Source organism: Emys orbicularis, chromosome 4, assembly GCF_028017835.1.
Source record: "Emys orbicularis isolate rEmyOrb1 chromosome 4, rEmyOrb1.hap1, whole genome shotgun sequence".
In the NCBI taxonomy this organism is placed as follows: domain Eukaryota; kingdom Metazoa; phylum Chordata; order Testudines; family Emydidae; genus Emys; species Emys orbicularis.
This window is the reverse complement of record NC_088686.1, coordinates 44,128,044-44,141,664: the sequence shown is the minus strand read 5'-3', so window position 1 is coordinate 44,141,664 and position 13,621 is coordinate 44,128,044. Positions and strand designations below refer to the sequence as shown.

The 13,621-nt window shown below is 42.4% G+C and overlaps 1 protein-coding gene across 1 annotated transcript in view; it reads right to left on the bottom strand.

Annotated features, from left to right (window-relative positions):
* Positions 1-13,080, bottom strand: part of MLH3 (mutL homolog 3) — a 31,375-nt gene extending 18,295 nt beyond the window's left edge. Inside the window, exons 1-7 of the mRNA XM_065403632.1 lie at positions 13,055-13,080; positions 8,249-11,640; positions 4,910-5,008; positions 3,492-3,562; positions 2,446-2,550; positions 1,264-1,336; positions 288-359 (exon numbers count right to left, since the gene is read on the bottom strand). Coding sequence (XP_065259704.1) covers positions 288-359; positions 1,264-1,336; positions 2,446-2,550; positions 3,492-3,562; positions 4,910-5,008; positions 8,249-11,567 — 3,739 coding nt within the window. The 5' untranslated portion in view covers positions 11,568-11,640; positions 13,055-13,080. The remainder of the gene's footprint in view (positions 1-287; positions 360-1,263; positions 1,337-2,445; positions 2,551-3,491; positions 3,563-4,909; positions 5,009-8,248; positions 11,641-13,054) is intronic.
* Positions 13,081-13,621: the final 541 nt, after the last annotated feature.

The window sequence follows — 13,621 nt, the reverse complement described above, 5'->3', positions numbered from 1 at the left end:
TTTCAGTCTGAAAGCTCCTTGGGGCATGGATCATTCTATCTGTTTTGAAAGGCACCTAGTACTCCTTTGGGTGCCAATACTACTATCAGATGCCTGTATGCCCATACGGGCCAATGACATGGGAAAGGTCGAGGATCATACTGGATCCCTGGACTCCGTGAGGAAATTTATATTTAAAATAATTTTGTTAGCATGCTGACTCATGGAGTCTTTTCCCCCTGGAGACTTCTCTCAGTTGCACTTTGTTGGGGCAGTAAAGAGCTTTCTTTGGACATCTGAATCCTCACCTGCAATAAGTTGCTCCAAGCGGATACGCTCATGGGCTGCATGCTGATCCACCAACACCAGCAGGTTTCCATCTAGAAGTGTAAGGGAGGAGGTTAACAACAGGCACCTTCATTCCAAACAACTGCACATGTTGGGAGGAAGAAGGAGCATTGCCCATGTCTCACCGAGGTCAGATTTAGCAGCTGGGGATCAGCCTATTTAACAGAGCTAAATTCAGGAGGAAGTTGGTTTAACAGAAAATAAAATAATGCAGAAATTAAATGTGAGGATCCAGATGAGTCATTTAAACCTGGGGTGGCCAGAATAAAGTTAAAGGAGTTGTATGTATGATGATGTCATCAGCCAAATTCCTATTCTCTGTATATTAAAGATGAGGTCAACTACAATCTGTTCCATTTTATGCAGATTAGATAAAAAAACAAGAAGCTACTGGTTTGGAGAGCATTTTTGTATTGCTCAAGCTAGTTTCAATACAGAAGATGAAATGCAGCCATTAACTGAGAATGAAGTCCAATACCTTTTGGTAATGTGAAATATAAGGTGTTTATCTATAGCAGCATTAATCACCACAGCATCTGAGGAGCACCATGAACAAAGTCCTTTAGCAATCTCCAAAACAGAGAGAGAGAAAAATCCAGGAAATTCCAAGTGAAGGCCATCACTCTCCTTAATTCATAATAACATGCCTTTTTCTCCTGTCCCCCAACAGCAGAAGATAAGGACACAGTCCTGGCATTTGCTTTTGGTTTCCTGGCTTTTGTCAGATACAAGTTAGAGCCTTAATATTACTGAAACAGAAATTTGGCATTGTTATTTTGCATTTAGCATCGCAGAACTATCAGACCAAAAGAATACACCCCTGAAAAAAATTACATCTTCTGAACACGTTTCAGAATGCCAGGACAGTGTCCTATCTGTACTGAAACTGTACTTGAGGGCTAGCTCAACCTAATCAATACTAATGGGCATTCTTACCTGCATCTGCATTCACTTCACTCCTAGTGTTGATTAAACAAGCAATAAATTTATTGTCCACTTGGTGAAGAACCTGTAACATATTCAAAATGTTCATTATCCATTGGTAAAACCATTTTTAGAAGGGAAACATACAAAACTTTACAGAGAAAAACTCCTCTCCTCACCAATAGTTAATATTGGGACCACTGGTTGAGTTAAAGTGCAGTTCCACCTGAAAAAGTTAATGTAAAAATGAAACCTTCAGGTCTCTAGATCTCTTCCCCGGTGTTTCAGACAAACCTGTTGCCATTAGTGACAAATGGTTTTACTCCCATTAACCTTACAGAGGTAACACAACTAAGAGAAAATGGACTGGATTCTAGTTCACCTTGTGCATTAATACTATCTTTTTACTAAGTCCTAACCACTTATAACTCTACAAAACCACAGGAAGCAATGTGACTGCATGGATGTAAATAAGAATATAGTTTGGCCTGCAGAATCTGCATTAGATTAGATGTGAGAGAAGAAAAGAACCCAGATTGGCTCTCAGAGCCCAAAGGTAAAAGTGCAAGGTTGGCAGCATATTTATATTAATTTTAAAATTTATGAGCAAAACATTTGATACAGAAGCACTAAGATACAACTGGGTTTCATGTTTACTGTGCCATTTTTAGTGTCCCTTTTCAGAGCAGAACCACACTTCAAAATAAATGTAAAAGTCCTTACATGAGATTTGGGATTGCTATTGAAACTGCTCAGCTGAAGGTCAGAATTTCTTCGGCAAATCTCTTTTGAAAATGTATGTCAAAGAATCGGAATTAACCAAATAGGTACACCTACAACTGCCTATCAAAATGTTATTTAGTGAAGTGCCAATGATAGTGCTGTAAGTTACAAGGCAGTGATAGCACGGCTATTTCTTGACTTAACTAGCTTTAAACTCAAGCAAGTTGGGAACCACTCTGTAGGTAACTGTTTACAATCATCCAAGAGATGGTTTTGAGATATAACTTGATATGCATATATCTGTTGGTGTCTCTCTCACAAACCAATAATGCTTTTCTTTGCAAATTAAAAGTATTATCTATTTAATTCACTACGTTTTTTTCATCCAGCAGAAACATTAATAAATACTATTTGGCTAGTAGCAGTTGAAACATTGGTGTTTACACAAAGCTGCTATCTGACTTATTGTACCTGCATTGAATTAATCATTTCCTTGGTGAAACGATAGGGATATAAGATATTATGAATTTTCACAGCCAGACTGCCAGCCTGGCCACTGCTCACATCAACAGCAACCTGTGAAAAAGATCAACACAGATAATTTACAGGATGCAGACTTAACTACTGAGTTTAAAGCCACAAAATCAAACTGCCAGCTTTGAATAAGGTTATTCTGGAAAGGGGTCCCTCTGTACCTAGTGCATTGGTTCCTCTAACAAGAACAGAACTAGCTCAAAATACCATCTGGTAATTTCTTTGCTCCTCTCTCAGCACTTTCCCACACACTAAGAGCTATTTCATTAGACAATCTGACATTAGTTGTCAGCTGACATGTACACACTCAATGAGCTGAACATCCAGGAAGATGTATCATCTCAGAATGACTGTTACTACAGCAGATGTTCTAAAGAATTGTTCCCCTTCAGAAACTCACCAGCAGGTGGTTTGCTCCTGCATCTGTATCGTACACAAGTGGAAATATTTGTATACATATTTCACATCCTGACTGAAATTGTACACTTACTCACACTGATTAAAGATATTTCCCTGTGACTATAAAGGAAATCGCTCTAAAAGCTCCATAGACATAGTGTGCAATGTTGTTTCTCCCTCACACATTATGGTCCTGCCAATGCTACAAACATATTTAAATGACCCATATAACACATACAAGGGGGAGGGGAGTATTGCAAGGGACAGAATTTTATCCTAAGTCAAAGTGATTATTTTTGCATTGTAGACTCAGCCCACAATAACACTTTGGTTTCCAAATAACACTAGGTACAGTATTCTTTAAGATCAGCTGTAATACCAATCACTTCTAATTTGCATAAACCCCAAAATGAACTCACAAATAATCTATAAAAAGGTACCATAGACAAGCCCCTTGGTATATGTACAACAGAATAAATATACACAACAGTTATAGTATTTGCCATTTCAGTTCAAAAATCAACATAATAGAAGACAAGATTGAAATGGCTCCCATTGAAACTCTAGAACGTAATAATACCCACCTCTGGGCAGCGAGCAAACACAGGATTATCCCACTCTGAAAACAAGGACTGGAGAGACTCCCCATCAGCATCTAGGAGAGAATTTGTGTATAACATGGGGATTAAGAAAGCCTACGAGTGCCAACAGAAAATGTACTCAGATTGTTCATTCCCACCAAGTTGGGACCCTTTAGCTCACACTGTCTGGGTTTCTTTTCTTTTCTTTTTTGAATAAAAGGGAGAAAAAGAGACAAGAGAATGCTCCTTCCTATTGTCAGATGGGAGTAGGACTCTGGGCAGCTTCTCTGTCTAGAGTATGCACTACAGAACAACCCAACAAAATCTGGAAAGGAAAAGATGGATAAACTCAGCTGCCCACTCTCTCTGGACAAAGCCACATACTAAAACATTGATTTCATCCTTTCTTGGGAAAGAGTCCCAAGGACTAAACTAATTTCTACACTCAGACTGGAATGTGAGGACAGACGAGGGGATTAGATAATTGCTCTTTAAACTATGAGCATGATTTTACAGAGAACTGGGAACATCATCCTATAAATATAAACACGCCCTAATAGGTTTCAACCCTGCAGGATTTTTTTCCAATTCCACATATGAGATGACTCAAAGAGTCCATTGTTAACAGACCTTGAGTAAGTCTGTGTTCCTGTCGGGACATCTGGCAGAGTTCTTTGTTTTGTTTTTCACTGTACTCACAGTGAAAGTAACTTAAAGGACATACTGTTACGCCGAAGTCCTGAGCAGGGGGCGGGGCCTCGACTGGAAGGGGCGGGGCCTTTAAATATCTGGTCCCTTTAAATCAAGATTTAAAGGCCCAGGGGCTCCGGCTGGGGGCCCTGGGGCTTTTAAATCACCCCCGGAGCTACCAGCTGCAGAGGCGGATGAGAGCCCCGGGGCTCAGGGGCGATTTAAAGGGCCTGGGGCTCTGGCTGCCGCTACCGCAGCGGAGCTCCGAGCCCTTTAAACCACCGACGGAGCCCTACCGCCGCTATCCTGGGGGTCTGGCAGCGGGGCTCGGGCAGCGCTTTAAAGGGCCTGGGGCCCCCCGCAGCGGCCGGAGCCCCTGGCCCTTTAAATCACCGCTGGAGCCCTGCCGCTGCTACCCCAGGGCTACAGCAGCGGGGCTCGGGCAGCGATTTAAAGGACCCGGGGTTCCCCGCAGCGGCCGGAGCCCTGGGCCCTTGAAATCACTGCTGGAGCCCTGCCGCCGCTACCCCAGGGCTCCGGCAGCAGGGCTCAGGGGCAATTTAAAGAGCCTGGGGCTTCGGCCGCTGCAGGGAGCCCAGGGCCCTTTAAATCGCCAGCCTGGGGAAGCCGGTCCGGTCCAACATGGCGTACTGGCTCTTGCTGGTACGCCATACCGGACCGGCTTACTTTCACCTCTGCCAGTACGCGCTGTCCTGGCAAAATGACCCTACCTCTGAAATCCTGGCTTGCCAGAATCCTCTCTTCCCGAGGTCTAGGAAGGAAGGGTAGAACAAGCTCACTTCTAAAAGGATGGCACCTGCACTGAAACCCTAAACACACAACAAAAATTTACTGCTGCAAATTTAACAGACAAAGTTCCAATCATCTCTAGAGCCCTGTTCTTCATATTTTTATTAACTAACTCATTATAGTGTGCTCATTTCTGTACAAACAATGAAGATATTATTCCTGCCCCATAGAATTAGAAGTCTACAATGAAGAAATAATAATACAGTGCTCTGAATGATCAGAAGCTAGTATAGGGAACTTCATTTAAAATAAATTAATATAAGTACCTAATAACCTGACTTCTAATGTGACTCGGAGAATATTGGCTGGCTTGGCAGAAGAGGTGTGTTTTAATGAAGGATATGAGCAAACACTAAAACATTAAACACAGAAAGGAGGATATTTGTAATACAATACATTTCTGTGCAAAATGAAGTGAATACTAAACACACACAGTGCATAGTTATATTGTCCTTTATATGAAATATTAGAAAATGTTTTACAAAGAGAAACTGATAGACACAGAGATGCAGGGCCAGCTTTTTAAGGGTATTTAGGTACTGAAAAATGCAGGTAGGTGCCTAGTGGGATTTTCAAAACCACCAGATGCCTAACTTCCACTGATTTGCATCTTTAAGCAACTAAAAACTAGGGCTGTCAAGCAATTAAAAAAATTAATCACGATTAATTGCATGATTAAAAAAAGTAATCATGATTAATCACACCATTAAACAATAATAGAATACCATTTATTTAAATATTTTTGGATGTTTCTACATTTTCAAATATACTGATTTCAATTACAACAGAGAATACAAAGAGTACAGTGCTCACTTAATATTTATTTTTGATTACAAGTGTTTGCACTGTATACAAACAAAAGAAATGGTATTTTTCAATCTAATACAAGTACTGTAGTGCAATCTCTTTATCATCAAAGCTGAACTTACAAATGTAGAATTATGTACAAAATAAACTCCATTCAAAAATAAAACAATGTAAAATTTTAGTGCCTGCAAGTCCACTCAGTCCTACTTCTTGTTCAGCCAGACAAACAAGTTTGTTTACATTTGCAGGAGATAATGCTGCCCGCTTCTTGTTTACATCACCTGAAAGTGAGAACAGGCGTTCTCATGGCACTGTCATAGCCGGCATCACAAGATATTTACGTGCCAGATGTGCTAAAGATTCATATGTCCCTTCATGCTTCAACCACCCTTCCAGGGCACATGCGTCCATGCTGATGACGGGTTCTACTCAATAACAATCCAAAGCAGTGTGGACCAACGCATGTTCATTTTCATTATCTGAGTCAGATGCCACCAGCAGAAGGTTGATTTTCTTTTTTGGTGGTTCAGGTTCTGTAGTTTCTGCATCGGAATGTTGCTCTTTTAAGACTTCTGAAAGCATGCTCCACAACCCATCCCGATCAGATTTTGGAAGGCATTTCAGATTTTTAAATCTTGGGTCGAGTGCTGTAGCTATCTTTAGAAATCTCACATCGGTACCTTCTTTGCATTTTGTGAAATCTGCAGTGAAAGTGTTCTTAATGTGAACCACATGTGCTGGGTCACTATCAGAGACGGCTATAACGTGAAATAGATGGCAGAATGCAGGTAAAACAGGGGGGGGACATAAAAGCAGGGGACATACAATTCTCCCTCAAGGAGTTCAGTCACAAATTTAATTAACACATTTTTTTTAAACGAGCGTCATCAGCGTGGAAGCATGTCCTCTGGAATGGTGGCTGAAGCACAAAGGGGCAAATGAATGTTTAGCATATCTGGTATGCAAATACCTTGCAATGCTAGCTACAAAAGTAGGAGCTTTGCCAGATCAAGAGAAGTGATTATTCCCCTCTATTCGGCACTGGTGAAGCCACATCTGGATTATTGCATCCAATTTTGGGCCCCCCACTACAGAAAGAATGTGGACAAATTGGAGAGTGTCCAAAGGAGGGCAACGAAAATGATTGGGGGCTGGGGCACATGACTTATGAGGAGAGGCTGAGGGAACTGGGCTTATTTAGTCTGCAGAAGAGAAGAGTGAGGGGGGATTTGATAGCAGCCTTCAACTACCTGAAGGGGGGTTCCAAAGAGGATGGAGCTAGGCTGTTCTCAGTGGTGGCAGATGACAGAACAAGGAGCAATGGTCTCAAGTTGCAGTGGGGAGGTCTAGGTTAGATATTAGGGAAAACTATTTCACTAGGAGGGTGGTGAAGCACTGGAATGGGTCACCTAGGGAGGTGGTGGAATCTCCATCCTTAGAGATTTTTAAGGCCTGGCTTGGCAAAGCCCTGGCTAGGATGATTTAGTTGAGGTTTGTCCTGCTTTGAGCAGAGGATTGGACTAGATGACCTTTTGAGGTCTCTTCCAACCCTAATCTTCTATGATTCTAAGAAGAGGGCAGCATTATCTCCTGTAAATGTAAACAAACTTGTTTGTCTTAGGGGGTCCTGTGGCACCTTTAAGACTACCAGAAGTATTGGGAGCATAAGCTTTCGTGGGTAAGAACCTCACTTCTTCAGATGCAAGTGTCTTGCATCTGAAGAAGTGAGGTTCTTACCCACGAAAGCTTATGCTCCCAATACTTCTGGTAGTCTTAAAGGTGCCACAGGACCCTCTGTTGCTTTTTACAGATTCAGACTAACACGGCTACCCCTCTGATACTTGTTTGTCTTAGCGATTGGCTGAACAAGGAGGACTGAGTGGACTTGTATGCTCTGAAGTTTTACATTATTTTGTTTTTGTACACTTTTTTATTTCAATTACAACACAGAATACAATATATATGAAAACGTAAAAAAAATCCAAAATATTTAATAAATTTCAATTGGTATTCTATTGTTTAACACTGCGATTAACACTGCGATTAATTTTTTTGCGTTAATCGCATGAGTTAACTGTGATTGACAGCCCTACTAAATACGTTCAAAAATCTGATCCATAGTGTATATACTTCTCAAGCTGGGCTCTTATAAGATCTCACAAATTAAATGACAAAATGGGTCATGATCATGAGAATTCTCAGAGCATGATGCAGGGTGACACCAGGTGGTTGTCTGCTATTTTCATACCTTTTTCAAAATGTGAATCTACTGTACTATTTCCATATTGCCATCAACATTTTCCTGTTTTCTACAGAACTAATTCATGTGATGCAATAGTTATTTCTGTGTGGAAATTGCAGGCATTGCCATAAAGAGTATTTTAGACTGCTAGGAGGACCCAAACTATCGCATCACTCTTTCCTTGCAACAAAATTAAACATCATGTACTTACCACTCTGTAAGACAACATTCACAGCCATTGTAGTTATATCTTTAGTACAAGGAGCCTGAAGTTCTTCAGTTGGAGGAGTACTGTAGGTGCTTAGTCCAGTCATTTTATTGACGTATACCATCTTACCCAGTGAAACATCAAAATGTTGCATCCAGACAGAACACGATATTGATTCCTCATTTTTAGACTGAACTGCATTTGTGACATCTCCAGGTACTTCCAAACTACTTGACAAAGTTACACTGGGAAGCTCAGTGGCTTTTGAAGTCTGCTTTGAAGATACATCCACAATATTTCCATCTTTACGGATGCCCTCAGAATAACTCTTTTCACTGTGTAATGCCAAACCACTGCTTGTGGTGGCCATGTACTCCCCATCTGTGTTGATGAGCAGTGACTGGTTCACGGCATTTTCCATGGTCCCTCCTCTTGTACTATACATTTTGCAGGGAGCATCCTGCTCATCAGAGGCAGACGCAAGGATGCAATCGTCTACCCCTGTTTCTTGTGAGGAGCTTTGACACATTTGATAAGAACTCTGCAAAAAATCATCAGTTTGAGACAAAAGATGCAATGTGTTATCTTTTCTGCTTGAATCTGTTTGGAATTGTTCATCAACTTGTCCCACAACTTCTGTAGCTAAAACTTCCTTGTGGTCACCCTTCATTCTGGACAGTTTAGAAGCTAGTGATCCCAGTGATCTATTGCTGCTTAGGTCTTTTCTTCTAATTTGAGAGTAGTCAGTCAATGTCAAAGGACTCGCTCTCAAACAAGGAGCTTTTCTGTTTAACAAAGTTTCTTTGCCACAGAACTGAGACCTCTCCAAGGAAAGGAGGCAACCAGCTTGGCAACTATTATTAGAATCAGCATGTTCCAGAACTTGAGTTTCACAAATGTTAACACATTCAAAATTGTTATTCTGATTCTTCAAGGTGTCAAGATCAGCTAGAGAACCAAGAACACCTGGAGGTTCAAATTCACTCCTCTTCTCTGGAATAGATACTGATGGTGCACTCCTGACCTTCCCATAATGTCTCCTGAATCGCTCTAAAGACCCCAACCGTATGGACAAGCTCAGCTTCTTATAGGCTTGGGTTCTGGGCATAACAGATAGCTCAACCATTTGTCTTCTGTTGCTTGGATTATTTTCATTATGAGCAAAACCCAAGGAAGTGACAGGAAGCAACTCTCTAGTGTGTGATGTTACACACTCCCTTCTATCTCTTGCAGTAATGGAAGCTACCTCCTCATTCTTCTGGCCTGATACAGTCTCATTTTCTAACCACTCATATGCATATGCTCTGCATACTTCTCTATTGGGTACTGTAGTATACTCTTTATTTAAAATACTAGAAATATCCTGAACATTTAGACTCTGAACTGAAAAGCTCATCTTGTTTCCAAATATGTCCTTGGCACTTACAGGACCAGGTTTAGAATGCATGTTTAATGAGCAATTCATTTCAGTTTGTTCATGTGGTGGCTGATTTTGCAACACATGAGTTATAAGGCCTGTGGAACACAACTTCAGTGGTACTGATCTAACAACCCTTCCTCCACCATCATTATTTGGCCCTTTATTTTTTCTACTGTCATCTTTCATCGCATCAGACATTCCCATCAATGCTCTCCCCCAAAGAAGTTCTGGTCCATCAGCTGTATCTTCAACTCTCTCATGCTGCCCTTGAGTGACACCATTTCTGAAGGTAATGTTGATGCTGCTTTTCTGAGCTGTGCTGTCCTCCTGTGTTCTTGCATCTTCCACACAATTCTCAGTACAATGTGGCATTTCAGCATAACTGTCTATTTCTACACTTTCTGACCTGGACTCCCCAGAGAGATTTTCTGAAGACTTGCGGCTCACAAACACCATTTTGGGATTGTTGAACTCTTTTGGCTCTTGTTCTGAGATATCTAATTCTGAGAAATCAGAAGTGGTGTCTTCTTTGTTGAGCAGAGGACTCGCTGTGTCAGCTGGTTCACCAATGATCAGACCTGGAGAGACTTCCTTTTCTGCAGCATTATCATTTGAACCTATGAGATCTGAAGACTTTTCCTGAATAGTCACTTTTCTTTTGACAGTTTTTGATTGCAAATTAAACATTTCATAGGAATCTACAATATCATCACATGTTTTCTTAAAATTGTCTTGTATGCTCTTTTCTTCAGAGAGTGCAGGCTGCAGAGCTCTGGTCCCGTACAAACTAAAGCCATTGTCTTCATTAAATTCTTTTATGTCTTCACCAGACAGTTCAACAAATAAGTGTTCTTGCTTTAAAAATGTTTTCACTCCTTCCTCAATGCAAGCTAAAAGAGCATCCCAATTGCGGAATTCTATCAGAGTTTTTGCAGGTTCCAGACACACATCATATTCACAATATTGACACTTCACATTGATAACGAAGATTCCATAGACCTCTGGGCCACGATGCCGAACAGGACTTGAACTCATTTGTCTGTTGGCAAGGCCACCTTTTGCCTTGCAAATAACACTTTCTTTCCTTAATAAAAAGTCCATGAGTTTATGCAATCTTGTTTTTAAAACCAGTCTATTATTCACATACAAAAACTGCATATTCTTATTGTAATGCCCTTCAGAACTGATATAGCCACTTAACTCAAACCCCCCAGATGTATAATTTATTTTTCGTAATTTCTGTGTTCTTCCCAGTCCATAAATCTGACAAAAACGGGAACACATATCTTTTGTCTTGGGGAGCTGAAGCATCATAGAACAGGAAGCATCATTTCTTAAGGAAAATGAGACAGAAGGATGTATGAGCGAAAGAGCCTCTACCTTCTGCCTCACCCTCTCAAATTCCAACATGGGATCCATGCACTTTTTCCTCACTGGTAACTGGTGGAACAGGTTATACACAGTTACTGTTGTTCCACCACTTGGTCTAGTCAATTCAGCCTCACAAACTTCCAGTGCTTTCCCATTCTGAAACAGTTTCATAAAGGTTTTCACTGTATTGTTGGTCTTGGATGAAATTTCTACTATGCTGGCCATACTTGCTATGCTGGCCACAGCCTCCCCTCGGAAACCATAGAACTTCAGATTCTCTAAATCCTCCACTGAGTTGCACTTACTAGTAAAATATCGATTACCCACTTTATTTAGGTCCTCTCTCCCCATCCCAGAGCCATTGTCCACCACCTGGACCTTGAAGGTTTCCAAATCCACCCGTATGGCCACACATGTTGCTTTAGCATCAATGCTATTGAGGACAAGCTCTTCAACACACTGGGCCAGTGAGTTGATGGCCACTCCAGAGCGTAACCTGGTGCGCACATCTTCCACCAAACATTTGATCATGGCAAAAGCAGAAAGGTGAGGAACCCAAGAAATTTCAGGAACATCATTCCTCTTCCTTTTTTGAAACAGTCCCCTGTAAAAAAACAAAGGGACAAAGAGTAAAAGCTCAGAGTTTAAAAATCTCTTACAGTTACTATATAACAAGTTATCATTTAAAAAAATTAATTTTGCCTCCATTAATGCTGTAATTTTTTCCTGGTATTCAGAGCGTTTTTCTATGCTCACTTTCCCTGCCCTGGCTATGACCAGGCATCAGCCAGTGCCCTAGGCATGAAAGTGCAACAATACAGAATAAAAGTGCCTGCATTTTCATGATCTTATTAACAATATACTCCTTTCCCTAATCCTATACTTCCTAAAAGAAAATCCAAACACACAAACCAAAAACAAGCTATCAATGACCGGCACAGGGAAAGCACCAGTTGCCAGTAACTTCAGCAATATGTACTGAATGCCACCAAAAGCGAGGCTCAGAGCCCTCTTCACATCGTTATCCAAGAAACTTATTTTGCTGTTCTTCTTTCAAGTGGACTCAGGATGTCCATCCTCACCATGGCCAGACAGCATCTATCCTTGGAAACACTCCAACATGCATCCAGCTGGGAAGATGCAGTTGCCATAAAACCCCACTGGCACATGGGCTGGCTCAAAGGTGGTGGTGGGGTGTCTAATAAATTAAGCTTTTCTTTCTATTATGATTATTTTATACCATATGGGTTCATTCATCACCTGTTGGTATTTAGCAGGATGTACACTTTTCCCTTGAACCTCACATCTACAGGTTAGAGTGAAGGGGATTGGGGAAGCACAGCTCCCCCTCCTGTGCTAAAAGCAGAGGAAAGCCCCTCTCCTTTCTCTTCCTTGGGGAGCAGCATACCCGCTTAGCTCCCTTCCTCTTTTGCAGGTACAGCAAGTGCTCCCCTTCCTATTTCAAACCATGGCCCAGATCCCAGGATTTAGCCTAGTCACAGGTGTCAGTGCAATCACCTGTCCACACTACAGGCTGCGATCAACCGGCTTTTCAATTTGGGCAGGCCTAGGTCACTTGCCCCAGCACCTGCAAAAGGTCCACACTGAGACCGAGCTGTCACACAGGTGCCCGTGTGGAGCACGTTACAGCTCTAGCTCTCTGCTGGGAGAGTTTGATGCCCAGTTTCGCTAGGGCACTGCCCCGAATGCCGGGCAGGGAAGGAAGGGAAATAGTTCACCCAGCCAAGGAATGAAGTCTATAGACTTACAAGCAACAGGCCCTTAAAGGAGCCCGTCCAGATCCCCTGGCGCAGCAGGGTGAGGGAGTTGTGCTGGCCCAGCCCTGGTCAATGCCAAACTGGGGCCTCCCAGTCCCTCCACCACCACACCAGCTCAGGGAGGCAGATGCATTTTGGTGACTGAATTAAAATGTCCCCGCACAGTTCCCCTGACTCCCTCAGAACCCGTTGAGGGGGGAGGGGCCCCCTCCACACCAAGGGCCGGGGCGCGAGACAGACCTCCCGATCAACCGCCCGCCGCGGCCTCTTTGACTTGCAAGGTACAAGTCCCAGACTCAGTTCGCTGGAAGGAAGGCGGGGGGAAGAAAACCCTGTGGCACATGCGCAGCGAAGATATGTGGTGCCGAGGGAAGAACCACTGCAGGCCGGAGGTGACTACAATTCCCAGCATATATTGCAACATGATTCAGTGCATGCTGGGAATTGTAGTCTTTCTTGAGGGTGGCGCCTTCTGTCGCATTTTATCAATTGAGCGCCGCCCACTGGCTCCTCTGTCAGTATTGTTCAGTGGGGCATGGGCAGGGTGTGTGCCCAAGGTTTCCCACTTTGATTTCCCTACCATCCCCTGAACAGTCTCATGAAGGCAGCAGCGCCTCTGGGAAAGCTGAGCAGACAGCAGATGGCATGGGAAATTAGGTTGGGGTTAGAATGGCATGGTGATTGATGGCATATAAATATCTAGTAAGCAGACAGGAGGTTCCCTTGAAGGTGCAGATGGGTTGGAGGTCACTAGACATATAGGGCCAGAGAGGCTCATTCCTTCTGCATTCCCCATTCACTTCTTCC